The sequence below is a fragment of the Passer montanus genome, unplaced genomic scaffold, assembly GCF_014805655.1.
Source record: "Passer montanus isolate IOZ18808 unplaced genomic scaffold, ASM1480565v1 scaffold59, whole genome shotgun sequence".
Lineage (NCBI taxonomy): Eukaryota > Metazoa > Chordata > Aves > Passeriformes > Passeridae > Passer > Passer montanus.
In genome coordinates, this window is record NW_024370926.1 from 113,729 (window position 1) to 136,105 (window position 22,377).

At 54.2% G+C, this 22,377-nt stretch overlaps 1 protein-coding gene across 5 annotated transcripts; it reads left to right on the forward strand.

Moving 5' to 3' along the window:
* The first annotated feature begins 2,237 nt into the window (after nucleotides 1-2,237).
* ASB10 (ankyrin repeat and SOCS box containing 10) lies at nucleotides 2,238-10,783 on the forward strand. Of its 5 annotated transcripts, XM_039726483.1 has the most exons (6): nucleotides 4,322-5,683; nucleotides 6,338-6,731; nucleotides 6,819-7,086; nucleotides 7,540-8,044; nucleotides 9,773-9,886; nucleotides 10,177-10,783. In XM_039726483.1, exons 2-6 carry the CDS (start codon nucleotides 6,467-6,469, stop codon nucleotides 10,675-10,677), a joined length of 1,653 nt encoding a protein of 550 aa, XP_039582417.1. In that variant the 5' UTR covers nucleotides 4,322-5,683; nucleotides 6,338-6,466; the 3' UTR covers nucleotides 10,678-10,783. The 5 variants fall into 5 exon arrangements, with proteins under 5 accessions (XP_039582416.1, XP_039582419.1, XP_039582417.1 ...); XM_039726482.1 differs by lacking the exons at nucleotides 4,322-5,683; nucleotides 6,338-6,731 and adding an exon at nucleotides 2,238-2,672; XM_039726485.1 differs by lacking the exons at nucleotides 4,322-5,683; nucleotides 6,338-6,731 and adding an exon at nucleotides 2,239-2,672 and having other exon boundaries at nucleotides 10,133-10,468.
* The last annotated feature ends 11,594 nt before the right edge of the window (nucleotides 10,784-22,377 follow it).

Sequence of the window (22,377 nt, forward strand, 5' to 3'; positions counted from 1 at the left end):
GCCAAACTGGGGAGAGACAGGAAGACCTGCTCTCTGGTGAGGTGCTCCCTGACGTGGAGCCCTGGGGCTGACTCGCAGTGTCCCTGGTGCCTGGAAGCTGCTCTGGGGCTGGAGGTCACTGGGATGGGGACAAAAGGCATATAAGCAATGTGTGCTGGCCTGGGGTCAAGACAGGTACCAGTCGTGGCCTCTGAGGAAGAGGAGGAGGATGCTTCCCTGTGGCCCCATGCAGGGTGTGGGGCTGGGGAAGAGGATGACATGGGCAGAGTGGCCCCATGAGGAATGGCTGCTGCAGGCCACACGCCGTTTTCCCATTAGTGAGTGTTTAGTTCAGCGTTTTAAATAATTGTGTCCTCGGAATGATATTTAAAATCCATTTGGGAGGCAATGAGGCGGGAAAGTGCCTGTGCCATTGTGATGACGCTGCGCAGGCCGTGCCACACATGCATATTACAAACTCGTTACAGGCTCTTTTCCACGCATGCTGCTCCCTCCCCACAACCTCCTTCTGAGGCTCTGAGTGCATCTCCCCCACCATGGCTGCAGTGCTTGGCCCTATGGGACATTTCTGTGACAAGACACCATGGTGTCCTGTGGGGTGAGGGATAAGGCACAGCCAGGTCGTGGCACCTGGCTGCTGTCCATGGCAATGGAGGTGTGTGAGCCACGCCTGGTGATGGAACTGTTGTTCAGGTGTCCTGGCCTTCACCTGTGGTCACTTTCTGACCCTTGGACTTGTGTCACTGCAGCTTCCTGACCCTGAAGCCCCAGGGCTTTCAGCTGGGGTGCTCTGGGCACTGCTGGAGGAGCTGTGTCAGCTGTCCTGGGCTGGCTCTGAAGCTGAGGACAAGCCTGTGCTCCTGAATGTCTGTGGAAGAGGCACGAGCTGGAGGGACTGGGTGTAAGGGAGCTGATGGAGCAGCAGCAGCCTCAGCAGTGGTGCTGTGGGTGCTGGTTAGTGGCTGGCTGGCAGAGTGGCCTTGCTGCTCTTTCTGTCTCTCTCTGACTGCTGTGTGGGCACTCTCTGTGCCCCCTCAAGCCATGCAGGATGGAAATCCTGTGTGGGAGGTCAAGGCAGTGTTCAGTCCTCATCCTCTCCCTCCTGATCATGTTCAGGCCCTCTAGCCAGGCTCTCCTGGCTGTGGTTTTTCTCAGTGCTACCTTGTGGCCAAACACTAGTGGGGTGACCTTTCCTGGATGGCCTTGGGTGCAGGAACAGTGCTCAGTGCCAGGGGCTAGTTTGAGATTCTTTTCCCAAGCCCATAGCTGTGTGAAAATGATGGCATTGGTTCCAGGAACAGCACAAGTTGTAAAGACAGGTTGGAGGGGAACTAAGGGTTCTTAGTTTGTCCTTTCCCTCACCTCTCAGGGAATGCAGACCTCCTGTACCCAAAGCTGCCCAAGTCAGGGCTGTTGCTCTGAGCCCCTCGCCTGGCTGGAGGAGACTCTGAAGCTCGAGTGTGGATTCCAGAGTGGAGCTGGAGACACAGCCACTGCATCCCTCGGGAGAACAGTGTACTCCCAGCCCAGCACCAGGGGGCTGCTGCAGTGCTCACTGGCACAGAGCAGCTGTGCTGTGGCAATGGGAGTGCTTGGCATGATCCCAATCCTGGGACTGGTTCGTGGCCCCTCTTCAGCTTCAAGGTTCTTACATAACTATTTTCTCTGCTCTGGAAACAGCTGCCAAAAGGAACACAAGCAAAGTCTGACTCGTGTTTGACCAGCACCTCCAGCCACACCACAAAGAACTTGATTTCAGTTTGGGGCCAATGTGACAGTGTTGTACAAGCTGTTTTTCTCAGGGCTCACCTCTCTGCCCTTCTGTATCCTGCAGCCTTTCTGCCCTGGGGAAGGGGCTGATTCCCAGAGCAGTGTGTGGTGCTTGTGAGGGTCTTTTGGTCCCTGTGAGCTGCCTGTGGAGAAGAGCTCTCTCCTTAGTACTTCATGACTTCTCACCCTGAGTCTGATCCAGGCCTTTCCCAAGCTCGCCCTCACCACCCACCTCCCTGCCGTGGTTGTCCCCACCTTGCTCTCCTCTTTCTCACTGGGGGCACTGTGTGGAGCAGGGGCTCTTTGCAGAGCCAACAAGCACAAAGAGCATTCCCAGGCTGCCTGCCACCCCTCTCCTGTGCCTAGTCCGTGCTGGTGATTGCACCTAGCAGCTGAAAATAAGCTCTTGGAAGAAGGGGAGGTGGTGATGAGCAGCTGCCAAGCCAGGCTATTTATACTGGGTGATTCAGGCCCCTGCCTGAGTCCAGCCAGATGCAGGGGAGCTGGAACCCAGGAGCAATCTGCAAAGGACAAACCCTTGAACGAGAGGGTCTTTGCTGTAATAGCTCATTTACTGTGTGGCTCAGACTTCTCTGGCTAGTTGCCTGTGATGGACTGCACCTCCCCTCCCCGCGCTGCCCCTCAGCGCTCGCTGCAGCCCGCTCCCTGGAAGGATTCTTGCAGTGTGAGGTCCCACCACAGTGAGCACAGCCTGAGCCCAGGTGGCTGGGGACAGCAGCACAGCCGCCTGGAGCCCCTGGAGTGCCGGGATCTGCTGGTGCAGAATGCGCTCTTCACTGGAGACCTGGACATGTTGCAGAAATATTTCACCAAGGGCGCGGCCGTCAATCTCATCATTGAGACCAGGGGCGATGTGCTGCGCTGGACCAGCAGCAAACGTGGTGGGTATGGGGGACTGCCACATGGGGGGATAGAAAATGCCCAGGATGGGCTCCAAGGAGAGGGCTCAGGCACCTGAGAAAAATATTGAAAGGAATCCCCAGTGGTGAAGAAGGTCTTGAGAAGAACAGCTTTAGTGTGAGGCAGGAACTTTCCAAGGCTGCACAAGAAGAAGTAGCAGGCTTGTTGAAGGTGGCATGAGGCAGATCTACTGGGAAATAATGAGAATAGAGGCCCTGGAAGAGTTGCTGGAGAAGCACATCCTCAGGGCTGTCCTGTTAGAGATTGCTGGCATGGATGTGAAATACATGTGAGGTGGGGAGTGTGCATGGGCGGAGAGGCATCAGAATACTGCTCTGTTCCATGACATAGATTTGACAAGGGGAGCAGAAATCCAGTGTATGAGAAAGATGGTGGAAGCAAACTTTCCTCAGTGACAGGAGGTAGGAGCTGATCATTCTTGGTGCTTCTTTCTGTCTGTACATCTCACTTGTCCATCTCTAGCTTGTCCAGGCACATCCTGGGGCTTCCACGCTCTCTGGTCCCTTTTACTTAGCTTCTCGTCAGCATTGTCCATGAGCTCCTCAGTAAGAATGTAGCTGCTGTGTTTGAGGCAGGGGTGTGCTGGGCAGCCTGGATGTGCCCTTGTTCTTCTGCTGTCAAGCAGTGATGTGGTGCAGGCAGACTCCAGAATTTAAGAGCACCAAGTGGGGAAGGCCTTTAGCTGTTTTTGTCCTGGTTTAGGGCAAATTTGGGAAAGAGCTTCCTCACCAGAAGGCTGGTGGCAAAAGCCTCTCATCTGAGAATGGAAGAGCTGTTGATGCAGTTGCTTTCCCAGAGGAGCAAGGCAAATGTCCTGGTGCTTAGACAGACAGCGTTTTGTGGGGATCCACTCCAGCAAGAGACAAATAGGGTGTGTGGGCTTGCCAATGCACATGCTGCTACTTGTGAGGGGTGAAGATTATTCACTGAGTTGCAAGATTTGTATGAACCAGGTTTTGAATTGTTACAGTCTACTTAGGAATGAAACCACCAAAGGTATTACTTTCCATGTAAGTGAGATAATTTGTCAGTAAAATACGGATTGGGTGTGGGAACTCCTGTCTTGTGCCAGGCTGGCAGACACTGGAGCAGCCCGTCTCTCTACTGGTAAAGGTTTGTGCCCCAGAGAAAATGGAACAATGTAAAACAACCTCATGTAGAAATTTCTATGATCAACAAAGTTTCAAGACATGAAAAAACCCAACCAAACAAGATCATTCACCAAGAACAAAGCAAAAATGTGCTGCTAAATTTGTCTGATAAGAATAGAGAACAAAAACCAAACCAAACCTTCAAGCTACCTGAAGCTTGTCTCTGTATCTCACTGACCGTGTAGGGACAGGTTCCTAGAACTCAGTGACCTTAGCAGTAGGTTCCAGCGACCTTGTCTTTCCCAGATCACCTCGCTGGTATTTTAAGGTGCCCAGAGGAAGTGTAAACTGTTTGGTGTCACTGATACCTTACACCACTTCCTGCCTCCCTCGTGCATGACTGGGAACCTCAGGCTCCCATGGGATACCTGCTTACATCCTTGGGTAAATAGAGGGTCCCATCAGGTGAGAACGTCTGCCACGGGCTTTCCTTTCTTTACCTTTTTGTAGGCTACATTTCAGTTAGACAAGGTGAAGTTTGCACACACAGAGCAAACTGGATACTGTCAGCAGAGAACTTGCTCATTTATTTTCATTACTGAGAAGGGTAAAGTTCCCTGTCTTACACTCTGCTCTGGTCCTCTGGTAATTGTTGCTTGGTGGTCTGTTGGGGTCACTTAACTGGTGTTTAGCTGCATGATCTGAGTAATTCCATGACACAGAATTAAAGCGGGCTCTACCAGCCTCCCGTGCAGTTTGACATGCTCTCCAGATCACATGGTGTGAACAATATGTGCACGGTGCTAGTGCCACGTGAGCAGGGCATGCTCTTCTGTGACCGAGGCGGGAGGGCTGGCTGTGTGAGCCAAGTGGGGTCAGAGGAAAACACCAGCTCAGGTGGCAGCACTGCAGTGAGCAGCCCAGCCAGGGGAGTGGCTGAGCACTGAAAGGGAGCACTAAAGCTATGCAGGGGCTCTGTGCAAGGCTGGATAGCAAGAAAAAGGAGGAGGTGGGAAGGGCCTAAAGCGTAATTACCTCAAATTTTTCCCATCTTTGTACCTGTTTCAACCATTTATTTGGCTTTGATTAAAAACAGCTGTCTTGTAGCTTGTTTAAAAATCTTTCTAGTGCCAATGGCTCAGGGGCAACTGGTAGATGGGTGTGCGTTGCTGGAGACGTGTGTGGAGCCGAGGGATGAACAAAGGCATGGAGAGGTGTGTGGAGCTGCTGAGGTCATGCTCTTGTGGTCTGGGCAACATGCTGAGTAGGCATGAAACCATTTCCCTCTCTGTTGTCCTAGTGATGTCTCATCCCCATTTCTACCCTTCAAGCTCCCTGCCCTTCCTGAAGGTTTTCCCTTCACAGCAGGGCACTGCTGAGGTACTGCTGCCCGAGTGGAGAGCCTTTATCAGCCTCTTGGCCCCAGCATTTGGTCACAAGGTTTCCCAGAATAGAACAGCTGAGACTTGAGCTGTGCCCAGGCGGAGCCAAAGCGAGGGGGGTGATGTGTTCCCCCTCCCTGTGGAACGCCCTGGGCTGGCTGGCAGGCAGGCTCTCGGCCCAAGCACAGGCTGCTGGTGGGGCTGTGCCTCAGAGCCTGGCTGGGGTGCACCGGCAGGTCCTGTCCTGGTCTCTGAGGAGAGCCTGGCTGGGCGTTATGGGCAGCGTCACGGGCGGAGGAGACGGGAGCCGGGAGCCCATCCGCACACGGCAGGCACACGGCCCTGCCCAGGTGTTCTGGCAGGCCCTGCTGGCTGGGGACCAGGGCACTGTAGCCAAGATCCTCAGGGAGCCTCAGAACAACCTGAGCCCCAGTGCTGTGTTTGACACCAGCGACCTGGAAGAGTGGAAGAACTACCGCTTCAACCCCCGCGGGCTGAGTACGGGGAGCAGCTGTGCTGTGTGCCGTGGGGCTCAGCCCGTGCTGTGTGCCGTGGGGCTCAGCCCGTGCTGTGTGCCGTGGGGCTCAGCCCGTGCTGTGTGCTGTGGGGCTCAGCTGCTGCTGGGGTTCTGTGTTATGGGTGCTCCTTGGCTTGCAGAGTGGTGGGAACGGCACCAAGAGCTTGGGGATGTGGTCAGGTTCTCCTGTGCTCCTTGTGGAAATGGGTTCCTGTTCCTGAGAGCACAGGGTGCATCCAGGAAAGCTGGTCCCTCCCACAGGGGTTGTTTAAGTGCTTGGGAGCTGCCCTGTGTGCAGCCGGCTCTGCGCTGTGGGCTCCCACTGCGGGTTGTGCCAGACTGCCACAACATGAGTCAGGTCTTTGAGACAGTGCAGGTTGAACCTGGCCCTGGGAAACACAGATGACATCCTGCCTCTGCAAGAAGGAGCTGGGAGGATGTAGTGTGGAACACACCATGCAGTCTGGGATGTCCTCCAGCTCAGTCTGGATAGGCAGCAAGAGGCACAGTTTAAGGAGCTTTTTCCTGTAGCATCTGCAGGCTGTTAGCCAGCAGAAAGCACCGGCTCAGCGGTGGTTTGTGCTTGGTCAGCATTTTTGAGAGCTGGCACATTTCAGCCCCTTGCTCTCTCCTAGGTTCTAGATGTCCAGCTCTGCTGTAGCTTGTTGTTTGCATCCTGCTCAGGGCTTGAGTCCCCTGTGTGTGTGGCAGTGGGTTCTGACACCTCTCTACTGCCTGGTCCTCATGTTTGTGGTGCTACACACATGGTGTTTGGCCCAGCCACCTCACTGCCATCAGCCCTGCTCATGCCCCAGGTGCCCCTGACAAGAGAAACCCCTGTACCCCCCGAGCCACAGGTGAGGGGCACGCAGCCCAGACCAGCCTCTGCTGCGGGCTGCTGGTCCTGGAGCTCCCTGTCTGCACGGCTCTGTGGCCTGGGAGCCTTCCAGGGATCTCCGCCTTTGGGGCCAGCCCGGATGCAGGGATCTTGCAGGGAAAGGACTGGATGTCCCTTGAGGGGAAACACAGGTCTGTCAGGGGGCTGCACCTCAGGTGCTTCACGGAAAAGGGCAGGTGCTTGTGCACCGCGGCTCCCTGACCCCTCTTCCCCTGCAGGACTGTGGTCGCTGAGCTACGAGCAGGAGCTGACCACGCCGCTGCACATCACGGCGGGCCGGGGCTACGCGGAGTGCGTGCGGCTGCTGCTGCGGCGCGGCGCGGCCGTGGACGCGGCCCCGGGCGGGCGCACCGCGCTGCACGCCGCCTGCGCGGCCGCCAGCGCCGCCTGCGTGCGCCTGCTGCTCGCCGCCGGAGCCGACCCCGAGGCCGTCTCCGAGGATGGCCACCGGCCCCTGCACCTCTGCAGGAGCTCCGACTCCATCGAGTGAGTCCTGCCGCCGGGCCGAGCCCGATCCCGAGTAGGAGCGGTCCCTCCTCACCCCTGGAGGGGGGTCGGTGGGTGCAGAATGGGGCTGGCCTTGTGCCTGCTCCTGGACCGGGATCACCTCTGGGTCCAGCAGGTGACTGCAGGCCCGTGTCCTTAGCAGATGCAGCTGAGGAGCCAGTGGTCTCGCTGTAATGTTCAGGGCGTTCCTGTGCGGATCCACTGAGCATGCCAGCAGGCACCAGGTGTGACAACACTTAAGAGGTCTGTGCAGAGTTAGCTGGAATTAGGCTGACAGCATCTCTGCTCACCAGTCATCCTGGCTTAAAAACTCTGCTCCAGGGCATGAGGAGCAGGGATTTTTGGACTCTGGGGAAAAGCAGGGGTGGTACAGATGTGGGAGCTGGGAGGTGGAGATGAGGAATGGTCAGCAAGTCTCCTCGGCCCACACAGGTGTGTCCAGCAGCTGCTGCAGCGTGGTGCCAGCGTGAACAGTCAGACGGAGGAGGAGATGGACACAGCCCTGCATGTGGCAGCACGGCACGGCCTGGCAGAGCACGTCCAGCTGCTTCTGCACCACGGGGCTGAAGTGGAGGTGAGGAACAAGGAGGGGCAAACACCGCTGAATGCTGCCTGTGCTCAGCAGCATCAGCCCCAGGACATGGACCGCTACTACCGAGTCTGCCAGCTGCTGGTGCAGAGCGGTGCCAGGATCAACGCCGAGGATCGGGACCGGCAGCACCCGCTGCACCTGGCCTGCAAGAATGCCAACGCTCAGATCGCAGAGCTGCTGCTGGCCCACGGCGCCAACGTCAATGTCATGAACTACGGCGGCAACACGGCCCTGCACAACATCCTGCAAGTGGCCGCCTACAAGCGGGAGCACCGCCCCGAGCTGGTGGTGCGAGCGCTGCTCAACCACGGAGCCGTCCGCATCTGGCCGGGCTCCCTCCTCAAGGTGCGGGCACTGTGCGGGAGGGGAAGGCTGTGAGCAGCACCAGGGCCCCCGCGGGCCCTCCTGTCACAGCAGGGCTTGTTCCAAGGCAGCCTGTTCGCTGTCCTGCCCTGCTCTGCCCAGGGCCTGGGAAGGGACAACTGGCATTATTGGTACGGGAATCCCTGATGCCTCCTCCTGGAGTGTGGTTTGCTGTAGTACTCTCCTGCTTGTCTGCTAAGCTGTGTGGACAGCACTCACCCAGTTTTCATCATTACTTGCTCTGGAAATTGTTGGTCCTTTTCCTCTGGAGGTGTTTCTTCTCAGGGGCACACCTCCAGCTCCTGCTGTCTCTGCAAGACAGCCGCAGACAAAGGGTTAATTTCCTGTCTTAATTCCTGAGCACTGCAATAATTACCCAGCCCGGAGATCAGCAGATTGCTCTCCCCTTTGGGAAAATACAGGAAAATCAACAATTAACACTAATTAATCTCCTATTAACGCCAGATAATGAGGATCACTGGTACAGCCAGAATAGACTCTGACAGCTACTGCTGGCCTGGGCCATGGGGAGTGGCAGCCCGGAGCCAGGGAAATCTGCCTCTGTGCGGCTTTGCCTGGGTGGGGTGCTCTCCAAAGGCTGCACTGTTGCTAGGTACACGGCACTGGTGTGTCACCTGCACCTACACCAATGTGGGACACACCAGAGGTGTTGTACAAATACGTGTGAAGTCCTCTGCGGTTCTGTGCCACTCTTGGCATGGCCACAGCACTGCTCTGGACACAGGTACAGCTGTCTCTGCAGCTGTGCACCAAAGAGGCACAATCCTGCATCCCTGAGACCCCAGTGTGGCCCTCAAAAGAGGCATGGTGTGCTGTGCTCTGTCTGATCACAAAATGAATGCCAGTCTCTGCCCTGGAATGGCTCGTGCTCTGACTGCTGAAATGGGAGGTAAGGAGTCTGGTGTCAGCCAGAGTGTTGGTGTTTATGAGCTCCTTGCAGCAGTGAAGCTGATGGAGATCATCTCCCCAGCCATGCACGATGGTCCCTGTGTCTGAGGAGGAGCTGTGGGTTGTGCTGAAGGCAGCCAAGCTGTGCATGTTGAGTGATGGCTTAGCCCTCCTCTTTGCAAGGAGGGACACTCTGGTGCTTCATACCTGCAGTGGTTTTTCTCTCCTGGGTCAGAATGGGGGAAGGACAGGAGTTCACCAGATTTACTACATCTGGATCAAGCAGTGCTTTAGGAGGTGACAGTGGGGCTTGCAGGATCTTGCCAAATGATGGTGATCACCTGCTCTTGATGCCTTAAGTTTTAGCTTCCATATTTTCCGGATTCTGTACTGCACACTAGTATGTAACTGAATTTCATATAAAGTGTTAGCAAGCTCTCTTCGCAGCTCAGTCACACAAACCCATCCTTTTCCAGCCCCAGAAGCAAGGACACCATTCCAGCTTCAGGCCCAAAGAGTGTAAACAACCATGAATTGAGGAGAGCAAACTGGAAGGATGGGAGTGCATAACCTGAAGCTGTAATTGGACAATTAACCCCAATATGTAAATGGACCAAAACTTATAAACATATGACAACTGGTGACTTGGAGTCCATCTTGGGTGTAGCCTCAGCCAGGTTCTTGTACTGCCCGAGGTGTATCCTTTGAAGGCCTTTTCAATCAATCCCTACTTTACTCCTTTAGCACTGTCCAGCCCGTGTTCCAGGTGGCCTCTCAAGGCATCTGTCTCTCCCTGGCCAGGTGCTGCGGTGCTGCCACAGCTGCCCGCGTGTCATCGAGGTGCTGGTGAACAGCTACAGCCACGTGCGTGTCTCCGAGGACTGGCTGGCAGCGGTTCCAGCAGAGGTGGTGCAGGTGAGGGAGCAGATGCCAGCTGCTGCTGGGGAACACGTGCCCAGGTTCTGGGGGGCTGCTGGGGCACCCAGACCTGGATGGGGTTGGGTGGAGCTGGGGCTGGCCGGGGGGTTGCAGGCACAGGGATGGTGCTGCTGGGGGCAGGGAGGGTGCTCCATTGTGAGGCAAGTGGATGTTGGTTCTACCTCTGGTCCCAGGGTGATATCTCCAGCTTTGCATGCCTCTGGTCCTTTCTTCTCTCTGTAGAAATACCCCTGTTTCTACCAGTCACTTTTCTCCCTGGGGCACAGACCTCGCTCCTTGCAGCACCTGGCTCGCTGCACACTCAGGACCCTCCTGGAGGGCCGGCTGCTTCTGGTCCTGTCCCAGCTGCATCTGCCAAGTGCCCTGCACCAGTTCCTGCTGCTCGGCTTCGAGGACGTTCTCTACTAGGGGTGGCAGTTCCAGTCCTGCTGTGCCTCTCTGTGCAGGTGTTCCACCTCTGCCAATGCAGTCTGTGCTTTTGCAGCTACCCCCTTCCCCTCACCCACTCCTGCCTGGCCACATCAGCCCCCTGTGCCAAGCCTGCTGCTGTGTCCCAGTCCCAAGCAGCCTTGTGCTCTGCATCACGCACCTGTTTTGGAGTGTTCTGTTTGTCCATACTAATCCAGACAGACCCCAGACTAACAAAAGGAGGCATGGGAATTAGGGAACTTTGTGGTACAAGGAGCAAAGACACTGCATGGATCACAGGCTTAGTAGTAGGGTACCAGTTTCCCTATCCCAAATCCAGATACTCTAGCCTGTACTAGGCAACTCTGGTGCCCTCGATGATTGCTGTGGTCCTGTCTTTGGTCAAGTTGCTTGGTCTGTACCCAAAGGTGTTTGGAATAAATCCTGTTCTTTATACTCATCTGAGCATGGCTTCTTCATTTCTTTGAAGGCTGTCCTGACAGAGCTCACCTGACATGCCATGGGTGGTGGCATTTGCACTCAGACCTGTGCACCCACCTGTTTTTTATTGGGAAATGTGTGGTGGCTGTTCCAATCAAACCATTCCATGAAGGTACAATGTCTGGGTTACCTGGCTCAGGAGCCTGGGGCAGGCTGGCTGTGCTTGTGCAGCACTGAGGACCTCGCTGCTGGTGAGAAGGAAAGTGTCCTGGGACTGCTGCTCCCCTGGGCACAGAGCAGCCAGCACCAGAACCCTGCAGGGTCCCACTGCAGCCTGGGCTGCACCACAGCCTTGGCAAGGTGAAGGGAAATGTTTTATCCTGAGACATAAGACACACTTATGATGAAAAGGAAGCATTATCATCCTTCAAAGATCTGCTGTAAGCAAGCTCCATTACTGCCTCTGGCTCAAGGAATGCCCTGAGCACCACAGCTGTGGCTGGCACAGGTACCCAGGGCAGCAGGTGCCTCCTCTTGCTGTATTTGCTCTGCCTGGCCTCTCTCCACGGCCACGGCGACAGTGGGACCCTGCAACATGCAGCTCTGAAGAAAAGGCTGTGTGGCAGACCCAGTGGTGCTCTCTGTTCCTGCCTCTCCGGGCACACGGGCTGTAGCTCTGAGCCCTCAGCCCTGCTGCTCTGAGGATGGGAGCCCAAAGCCACGCTGAGAGGTGGATGGTGCTGCTCCTGATCGTGCACTGCTGATGTGCCACAGCAGGGATGCTAGCAGGGTACAGCAGGGCTGTGTTCATGTGCCACAGGTGCACACAAGGTGCCTGGAAAGCACTTGTGCCTGCCTTTATGTAGGTGCTATTGCATAGAGATGCTATATCTCAGGATATGTGCTTTATGACACACAGGGGCAGAGAGGTGAGGTGTTGGCTTGGGGTGACCACAATGATCTGCAAAACTGGGATGAAGTGTACAGGAGAGCCAAAGGTTTTAAAATACACGGACGATGGCCTGCCCTCTCCCCATGGACCAGTGTGCATTTCCCTTGCACCAGTGTAGGAACGGAGTCTGAAGTTGCTTCCTTCCTGCTGGCTGAACCAGCTTGTCTGCTCAGGTCATCTGTGCATGTGACAAGGGCCAGTGATCTTGTTCCCAAAGTCTAATTACCACTTTAGAGAGTTCATTTTTAGCCAGGTGATGTCTGTGAGCAAAGGAGGAACAGAAACAGGAAGGTCTGTCCTTTTGGGTGGCAGCACAGTCTGGGATTGCCTTGGCCTGACCTGATGTCCTGGTCTGAAGGCAGCCTGCAGAGCAGCACAGCTGGAGAGGTGTACCATCCTTCCCTCCAACACTGTGCCTGTGCCTGCATTAACTTGTGCTCAGTAATGCATGCTCAGCCATAACAACATCTCCTTAGAACAGGGAGGAGTTGAATTTCATCGTTTGCTCTATTTTGTAGTTTTACTTGTGCCTGTTAGGCTTACAGCTCTCTCTGGGTCTCGCTGGCTGCTTTTGCCAGTTCTGAGGCTGCTCTGCACTGGCTGATGGAGGCAGCTCCAGCTTTTCCAGTAGGAAGAGGTGAACACACAGGGTCTGGTTTCTGCAAAGGCAGGAGCAGATGGAGCTCTGGCCCATCCTTGTCCTTCCTGGACAAAGGTAGCCCAACAGGCACCTGCTGCAGCAAAGGACCCATGGTGGGCTGCAGGTACATTTCCAGGGCTCCCCTCAGAGCCACCAGGTTTGCAGACAGAGCATCCTGTGTGCCTGGGAGGGCTGAGGTCAGGTGGGTGCTGAGAGGAACAGGCTCTCCCTGGCCACAGTCTTCAGAAACTGAGTTTTGTCTGTGCTCCTACCAAAACTGAAAGGGGCACGAGTTCCTTGTGCATAAGGATACCACTGGATAGCAGACTTCAAGGAATGTGAGGCTGGTAGGAAAAAGGGAGAACCTTTTACAGCATGACCAACATAACTGGTGGAGAAAAACTAAACCAAATCAAACCAATCCACTAGAAAGGTTCCTGGGAACTCCAGCCCTTTGCAAATGGAAACAATCAGAAGGGTTCAAGCTAAGATGCAGCCTGAGTGCAAATGCTCTGACTTCAACTCAGTTATGCTAATTGATTAGCAATTGATTTTCAAAAACATTTACAATAACAGATTTAAAAAGATGTAATGTTCCAGAGCACATTCTGGCAACTTAACAAGCTTTGCTATTTTCTCAGGTTTCTGAAGGGGAAATTCCTGATGCAGCATTGGATGTACTTGCAGGGACAATTTTGCCAGGGAAATTTAACCATCCTGAGTGGGAGGGCTGGGGTCTCTGCTGAGAACACTGAACCTAGGGGGTTGTTAGCACAGGGACACGTGGTTCTGGTGTGTTTTTATCGGCTGCTGCAGGCACAGGCAGCTGCCAGTCACTCCTGTGTCCTGGGTTTGCTGGGAAGGTCTCTTGGGCACAGGCTGGTGCTCCTCCTTCAGCGTCCACTTGGGTTTGTCAGCAGAACAGTCGTGGCAAGGTGCAGCCTTAGAACTGTTGCATTTGCAGTGCAGCCATTCAAGTGATGTGCTCGGGGAAAGAGTCATCCCAGCTCCAGACAGAAGTTTCCATCCCAGCTGCAGCCACTGGATCCTGCTCTGACCCTCCCTGTGCAGCCAAAGCCCTGCCCATCCCTGGTGTTCCTTCTGACAGACAACCAGCACACTCTGCAGGCTTCCCAGCCTCAAGCACCTGCTTGACTCTCACTCGGTTTTTCCTGTTCCTCAGTAAAGAGCAGGAGAGGCCATAATGGGGGTTAACAGTAAGGTTCTTACAGGCAAAGCAAGCAGAGAAAAGCTCTTTCCCAGCATGTCTGTACCCACCCCGAGCTGTAACCTGCTTCTTAGGTAGTTTTGAGTCAAAAAGGCATCTTTGTATTTTTTGTTGTGGAGATATTTTTTTTTCTGCCATAAATTTGACCAGCCACTTTTTGGGCCTGTGAATATTTGAGCATTCTGATTCCCTTGTGGGAAGGAGAGAAGAATTGCACAGTGCATTGATCACCTTGCTCTCTTTATCTTTCTGCTGTCCCTGTTATGTTTCACTTGATGCCATGTAAGAACATATAGGCAACAATGTTCTGTTTCTCTTCATCATATAATTTAAAACTGCACAGATCTGTGCTATTTCTCCCCTTATTTGGGCTGGAACTGTGTTCAGCTGTGCTGTTCCTGTGTGGAAGCTGTCACCCAGCCCTGACTCCACACACAGGGTTTCCCTGGGCTTCCCCTGTTGCAGTGCATCCCTTGGGATGGAGGGAGGGCAGCAGTGCACAGTGCTGTGATTGTGTGGGGCTGTTCTGCTGTGCACACAAACGCTCGGGAGCCCTGGCTCCAAATTTGGGGGAATTTGCCCGTATTTGGTGGGATTTGCCCATATTTGATGGGATTTGCCCATATTTGGTGTGATTTGCCCGTATTTGGTGGGATTTGTCCATATTTGGTGTGATTTGCCCGTATTTGGTGTGATTTGCCCATATTTGGTGTGATTTGTCCATATTTGGTGTGATTTGCCTGTATTTGGTGTGATTTGCCCGTATTTGGTGGAATTTGCCCATATTTGGTGTGATTTGCCCGTATTTGGTGTGATTTGTCCATATTTGGTGTGATTTGCCCATATTTGGTGTGATTTGCCTGTATTTGGTGTGATTTCCCTGTTTGCACAGCCCAGGAGGAGGCCTGGGCAGTGCTGCCCTCCAGCCAGCGTGGTCTGTGCTCCGTGGCAGATGTTGCAGCCTCCAAAGAGGACTTGTTCAGACTCGTTACACCCATGATGCTGTCCCTGAACTGAAGTGAAGCCCCATTCTTACTCACAAATTGCACCTTACACTGCAGTGCAACCAACCAGGCTGCTCCTCAGCCTGGTGTTTCCAGCAACCCAGATCAAGTTCTCTTGAACTAGTGCACCTGTTACTTTTACCAGCAATTCACTTTTATCCATTCCAGTAATTTTATCAGCAATTGTTTTTTATTTCTCCCTGATTGCTAATAGCATATAGCATTGATATGTGAAGAGAATGGAACTGGAGATAACCCTGTCAAATGGCTGTGTAAGATAAGTCTCCTCAGTCACCAAGTTCTTTTGGATCTGTTAATAGTGAGGACACTCACTGCAGCATACAGCTAATTTTTCTTATTAGAATGCCATGCAGAACTTAGTCAAATGACTTACAGATTTCTAAGTATGCCCCATCTCTCTCATTAGCTCTATCAAACTTGTAGGCTTATAAAAAGTTATATAAAATAATTTGAAAGTACCTCCTTCAAATTACATTGAATTAGGTTCTAGTTTTTACTGACTTACCCAGGACATCCTTTGACTGCTTGTCCGTGATTGCTTGGGAGGTATGTTGAACTAACTGCTGTGTAGTTTCTTGGATATCCATGTGAACACATTTAAATACTGACAAGACACTGGTGTTTTTCCCCCTAGTAATCTTAAGTTCCCCAGTGTGCCATGATTTGTTATAAAGAAAAAAATAAATGGTTCAGTGAACTCATTAGCCGATTAAATACTCTTGCATGTAAGCTCTTCTCCTGCACATTATAAAAATTGTTACTTACACAGTTTAGCATCTTCCTTAATTACTGATGGAATAGAAAGTATTTCATTACCACTGTAAAATATGAATACTGCACATAGTTGTTTCAAATGCAGAGCAGAAATATTTACTGCGTTCCTGGATGTCATTATGCAGAATGTGTGCTGCACACGGGGCAGGTGCCCAGGGCCTGCAGCTCTCTGGGCTCTCTGCTGCAGGGCCACGCGGCTCTGGGGTCGGTATTTCAGGGGTTTGAGAGAGAGGAGGGCTCAGAGCAGCACCAGGAGCGGGAGGGGGCTGCAGGGGCTGCTGGCAGCGGGAGCTGAGGGGGTTGGACACTCCAGGGCTGCTCTCAGTCCTGGGTGCAGGTGTGGCTGCCTGTTCTCGGGGTCACAGGGCCCCCGGGGCTGAGAGCCCCCAGCCCAAAGAGAGCCAGGGACCCCTCCACTGTCCCCTGGCAGCCACTGCTGGACCTGCTGTGCCTTCTGGCTCAGCCTCCCCGAGGGCTCGTTCAGCACTCTGGGGCCTTCCTGGAGGCACCTGGAGCTAAAACCAGATACAGCGCCTGGAAACTGAAGCTGGGCAAACACATATTAGAAATGAGACTATTTTAATAGAAGGGCAATTAACCTTCTAGTTAGTTGCATCTTAGAACAGGTTATCATGGTGGATGTAGATTTCTTATCTCAGGGGTTGTTTTTAAATCACGTGAGGATCTGCCCTAGCCCAGACCAGGGTTCATCTGCATGGTGCTCAGCCCAGTCCCAAAGAGATCAGGCCCATTAATTACAGATCTCTGAACCTTCTGGGCTGACACAAGATGCTGTCACCACTGGGACTGCATTTTGCCCCAGGACAATAAGTTCCAGTTTCCCTTCCCAGCACTGCTAACTCCATTAACACCTCATTGACATTTCTGACTTAACCTGAGTTTCCTTCGTTTGGAGTCCACTGGTCTGTACTGGTTCTATCAGTTTCCTTGCTCTGAATGTGCTGGCTGCAGTGGTTTCTGAGAAGGACAGTCTGAAATAAATGGGGATGCTGCTTTTATTAAGTTATTTAAATATTTGGTCTTGCACCACTTGTCTCACAAGCTTTATCTTTGACATCTCAGCTGTTTGGCAGCACCAAGCACGTTTCACTGGAGTGGGATGGACAGTGCTCAGGAGTTCAGAAGGACCCCAGGGCTGGATGTGACCCACAAAGGCAAACCCCATCCTTTCCCCAGCCCACGAGCACCTCGGGGGCTGCTCACCAATCCTGGCTGTGATTCCCCCGAGGAGGCACTGCAAAGTGCCTGCCTTGGGGCAGCAGGAACCTCAGTGCCCATGCCAGGCTGTGACCCCCACAGCAACAGAGTCCCCCTGAGCAGAGCTCTGCTGGGTTCATGCTGGGGCTTGCTTGTCCCGCTGCCGAGGCCTTCTGTCTTTCTTTGTGAGGAGCAAGGCTCCAGGTTCCTCCTGCACTGGTTCCATGCAGAGGTGCTGCAGCAGAGGCTGGTGCTCCCGAGGTGCCGTGCTCCCCAGGTGAGCCCCAGGGCAGCAGACCCCCTTTGCACGCTGTCTTTGGGCTGCCAGCCCTGCTCTGCTCATTCCACTCCTCAGCAGAGTCACCTGCAGCTGCTGCCAGGGGTGGGTGCTTCAGGTCACTGAAAGAGTCCCCAGCAAAGGCTTCAACAAAAGCTGGTTTGGTATAACTTTGCAGCAGTAGCAGAAGGCAGCAGGAATGGTCAGAAGACAATAAAAGCTGCCTCAAAGAGAAAACCTGAGCAGTGACAAAATAACAATATCTTAACATGAAAAAATTACCTGAGCACCTCTCCTATGAGGAAAGGCTGGGGGAGCAGGAGCAGTTCAGCCTGGAGAAGGGAAGGCACAGGGGATCTCATCAGTGTGGATAAATACCTGAGGGGAAGGCACGAAGGCGATGGAGGCAGGCTGCTTCCAGTGGTGCCTTTGCCTGGGCTGTGCTCCCAGCTGAGGAAACGATGCTCGTGTGCCAGCCTCTATTCTGCATAGTGTTGCATAACCCATTTTGTTCTGAATCCTGCATCCTGCACTCTGAGAACACCAGCTTTGCTTACAGGCTCTCGCAGAGCCATGAGATGCATGTCTGTATAGTGACCTGCAGATGATGGATGTCTTCTGAATGAACAGTTCTGGAGTGCCATGCTCACATAACTGCTGGGCAGAGCAGTGCACGTGGAGAGAGCTGCTTCTGGCCTAAACATGCAAGAGGTACCAGCCCTGTGCCTTAGAAGCCCCATAAATTATCTAAAGAATTTGGTTAACATCGCTCTCCCTGAGTAGGATCCAAACACAGGAGTGAGGGAGAGCTTGGCTCTCCTAAGCAGAACAATCCTTAAAGAAATTTGTGAAAGGAACATGTGAACCTTGTCCAGGACTACAGAAACAAAAATTTCCGGTCTGAGATCTTGTCAGCAGCAAACCCATGCACCTGGGCATGCTCGTGCTATTGTTAATGAGGATCCTGGACTCCCACTGCTCTAGCTATGGCCCTGCCAGCTCTAGCTCTGAATACCTTCCCCAGGCATGAACACAGACAGGTTTCATGTCAGAAGCTGAAGACAGAAGTGCGTGGGGCAGCTCTGCAGTCAGGGAGGGCCTGAGGGACCTGTCTGCAGGAGCCAGCTGGCTCCTCCTGGGTGCCCCTGGCACGTGAGCGTTGCCCACCTCAGGCAGCGTGTGGCTGCAGAGCCTGAGGGGCCATGCCAAGGGCACCCCCAGCACCAGGGTCTGCCTGGTGGGAGCCCAGCTCCGGTCAAACAACACCATGGCCACAGCCAGCCTGCTCTCTAGACTTACCAAACCTGGAGTAAATAATTTCACAACGTTACTCTTGCTTTTAGTATGTTTAGCAGCTATGTTGCAGGAATGCCTAGAGGCTGTGACTAGATTTAGTCCTGTTGTGCTAGATTCCGTGCAGAGATAGTAAGTGGAGCAGGTAGAGGCATAAAGTTAAGACTGCATAGCAGTTTCCATTAGGAAGACCTGCTTTCATTTCCCAGTCTGTCATTACGCTTTAACTGTTGCAGTTGTGGTTGCTGTGCTGTGTTACTCAGAACTTTACCCATTACAGATGCAGCAAAAATTAATTGGCCTGTATTTGGCCAACAGCTGGTGCATCAGGAATACTCCAGGCCCTCCACCTCAGAGAGGAGAGCCAGCCTGGGTGGTTCTTTTCCTGCCCAGCAGCACAGGATCAAATTTTCCTTAATGAACAGCCTCTGAGGATCCCACTTTGCAGGATCCGAGCAAGGACAGTTTTAAAGGCTGAAGGTTTTCTCCTGGGATCCTCTGTGCTGCTCAGGCAGGTCATGCACCATCCTCAGGACAGACACTGTCCCACGTGCCAAGTGTTGAGCAGGACACCTTCCAGGCTTTCCTGCTGACTCCAGAAAAGCAGGCAGACAGACTGGTCCATGTTCACATGTCTGCAGCAAGGAATGAGGAGGAGGAGTTGAACAGTTCTGATGCAGGAAACAGAGAAGAGAGGTGGTGAGCAAAGGCAGACTGAGGATGGGGAGACGGGCCAGGCTGGTCTGTGGTTGCTGCTTGCAGAGACTGGACTTGAATTCAGCGCTCAGGGCCCAGCTTGGTGAGACTCAGGGCCACCTGCTGAGACTGCAAAACACGAGCCATGACACAGCGACCCCAAAACAGGAGACAGCAGGTCTCCTCCTGAGACCTTTTCAACTCAGTGTCTGATAATGTTCCTAGCAAGGTCCTGAGAGATCTCCATCAACAGCTGAGAGTGCAGTGGGACACGAGGCTTTACAAATTGCACACACAATTTATGTTTCTGCTGTACCTGGCGTGTTGGACAGTCTATCTTCAGCCACATTAAGGAAATACGCTGGTTCCTTGAGAGGGAGGGATGAAGCCCTTTAAACTGGGATCAAGGGGCTTTCTGCAGAGGTGTGTGGAGAGGGAAAGATGCCCAGGAAGCATCTGAGCAGTGGAGGTCTGAGCCTCAAGTGGAAGCCATGGAAACTGCATTTCACTAGGCAGCAAGAAGCTGTGGGAGATTCAACATAGGTTACACAACTGGAATTGGGAAAGCCCATGGAAGTCCAGTGGGTGGATGTGCAGCCTGGACCCTCATTCCAAGCTGGCTCGCCTGTGAGGATGGTGGATGAGGGAGCTCTGTCCCATGTGATGTACACACGAGAGTATAGCAGCATATCTTTGCTTTATTATTCTTACAACCTTTTATTTTTTTCTGTAGTCCTTCAACATACCCTTCTCTGAAATCTTGCTTCATGATTTGCACATGAGTTTCTACCTCTACTACAAAGTCTCATGAGACACAGTAAACCAAAGTGCAGTGAATTGCTGGGGCCCTGAGTACATCCCCCCTCCCTGGGGGAGGTTTGACTCTCCAGGGTCAGGGCCAACTCATAGGATGAAGCCATCTGTCACCAGATCTGCTCTGCTCACCTCCCTCAGGTCCTGTGGGAACGCACCCTGGTCACTGAAGCCCCTGCCTTGCTGCAGCCCTTCCTGCCCGGCTTCCCACCCCTCTGGAAGCAGCCTTGCCTTGCTGCTCCTGGCATGGAACAGACTCAATGCTGGAGGGGAGATGGGGCTGCAGGAGTGCAAGTGGATGATCAGGTAAGCAGAACCTTAACCGTGGAGACATCAGCAGGGACTGGCAGGGTGCAAGCTCCTGCTGTGCAGAGGGCAGAGATGAGCCTGCCACTGTGGTCTCCAGGCAGGAGCTGCTGCTGTGGGCACGGGCTGCCATCCTCCCTCCCGTGGGAGACACAGCTCACCCCCAGCTCGCTCGGGTCTCCAGCAAGGTCACTAGAGAGAGCAGCTTCCTGCTGCTCTCAAATACCTTGCTAACCTGTCTGCAGGTGTGACGTGTGGGTTGGTTACACAGAAAAGATTCATCCAACAAGTGATCAAATTGTCTTTGCTCAGGAGTCAGAAAGCTGCTTGCACAGCCTGATCTGGGCCCTTTGAGTGCAGTCTTGAGTTCCAGTAACACCTGGCTGTGCTTTCACTTCCTCCATGGTGCTTCCATAGCAGGGAATGGACCCAAGCTATGTGCATTGAAGATGACTCCAACTTGAAGGTTCCTTCACCAGAGACATCTGGTGGATGAGGCAGGAGAGCTGGGTCAAGGACAGACAGAGCCCAGATGCTGCCCAGCAGGTCTGGAGCCATGTCCCTTACTGTGTCACAGCTGGTCTCTGCAGTGGGGTTCATCCAAATGCTTGTCACTGCCATATTCCTTTCCACCATGGAATCTGGGCCCTTGTCCTGGACCGGGGGCCCCAGCCAGTCACTGACCTGCAAATGAGCATCTCTCACTCTCTCAGCAATCCAAGGGCAGGAGGTGTCTGCTTCAGAGGGGTGACAGGGATCTCCTATGCCAGGGCTCAGTTTTATGATTCAATATTTGAGCCTGGATGATTGTTTTACCATTGACTTCTCCACACTCATTTCCCTGGCTTGAAGCAGTGCTGTTCTTGCTGTGGAGGGATAATTCTTTGCAATTCTTTGGGACAAAGAAAAGGCACAAAAGACAAGAAAGGAAGAGGAGGCTGTGTGATGTCCTATCTGGGCCCTGGGGATTCAGATTTTGCCTGTTTTGTGGAGGAAGGCTGAGTACCCACTTTCAGCACAGTGAGCCCATTTTCCTCACTTGAATGCTCCGCACAGGATCCAAGTGTCCAACTCCATGGCTGGGCTGTCATGTCCCACAGAAAACACACTTCAAAGTGGTGTTCCAGACATCCTCAGGGACAAAGCAGAAGGTGATGGCAGAGAAATCCATGTGTTTACACAGATATCAATGCCACCAGGGAGCCTGGGTAGCTAGGCAGCCAGGGGTGCTGCATCCCTGGTCAAAGGGGAAGTGCAGGCAGGAACACACAGGGGGCTTGAGAAGAGGAATACCCCTAGGTGAGAGCTGGAGGTCTGGAGTGTCACTGTGCCACTGAAACTACAGCTGGGGTGAGCACAGACATGACTCCAGCTTGCATTTCTTAGCTTCCAAGCACTTTAAAAATCCTGATAAAAATCTTCTGAAGCAAGGTTTCAGTGTGCTTCCTGCAGGTCTGGTGAGTCTATAGACAGGACAGCCCAAATGCCGAGCTGGAGGCAGAAAGCCCTCTGTTTTAGCGCGGGGACTCCCCACAAGGGGCAGGCGATGTTCCTCGGGACACAGAGAGCGCGGCGGAGCCGCGGCTCGGGAGCTTTCGGCTCGCACGGCTCTGCAGATGGAGCGATGCGCAGCCCGGCCGCCGGGGACGAGTCCGGCACACGGAGTGCGGGGAGCAGCAGGAGGGGGCATTTCAGGATACACCCCCCCAACCCTGACCCGAGTGCGTCTGCGGGAGGCCCCGGGCTCTTCCCGGCCCCGCGGCGCCCGAGCCCGCCGGTCTCACGGGGACCCCGCTCCGAGCTGACAGGGCTCCAGGGCCGAGAAAGGGACAGTCCCGACCCTGCCCCGTGATTGCTCTCCCCGCGCCCTGTTCGGGCGGTCTGCGGGCACGGCACAGCACGGCACGGCACAGCGCCGGCACGACACGGCGCGGCACAGCACGGCACGGCACGGGGCGGTCGGTGCTTGGCCAGAGCCGGTCCGTCGGGGCGCTGGAGCTCGCCCTTCGCTGCCGTTCCCGGACCAGTCCCCGCGGGCTCGGCCATCCGGAGCTGCCGCAGGGCCGGCTCGGGGCCGGTTCCGGGAGCCCGGTGGTGCCGGCGGAGCGGAGCCGGTTCGCCCCGTCCGTGGGCCCGGAGAGGCTGTGCGGAGCGGCGCGGCCCCGTCCCGTCCCCACAAAAGCACCCTTGTCCTGGCCCCGTAATTGCTAATCATCAATCACCATTAATAACAGCTGATGAGGCGGGAGGGGGAGGCGCCTTCCCAGGGGCCGGCCGCGCCGGGAGAGCGGGGCGCCTTGCCCCGCCGGAGCGGGCGCTGAAGGAGGAACTCGACCGTGATGTGCAGAAGATGGATGAGAGCAGAGGGCGACACCCCCGCCCGCCTCCCCTCGCCT

What these genes read in the sequence shown, in the direction of transcription:
- ASB10 (XM_039726481.1), top strand. Translation starts at nt 5,308, where the DNA reads ATGTGTTCCCCCTCCCTGTGGAACGCCCTGGGCTGGCTGGCAGGCAGG. An exon ending in CTTCAACCCCCGCGGGCTGA is followed by an intron (nt 5,684 to 6,818) that starts GTACGGGGAGCA and finishes CTTCCCCTGCAG; the next exon opens with GACTGTGGTCGCTGAGCTAC. An exon ending in TTCCAGCAGAGGTGGTGCAG is followed by an intron (nt 9,887 to 10,176) that starts GTGAGGGAGCAG and finishes CCTGGGGCACAG; the next exon opens with ACCTCGCTCCTTGCAGCACC.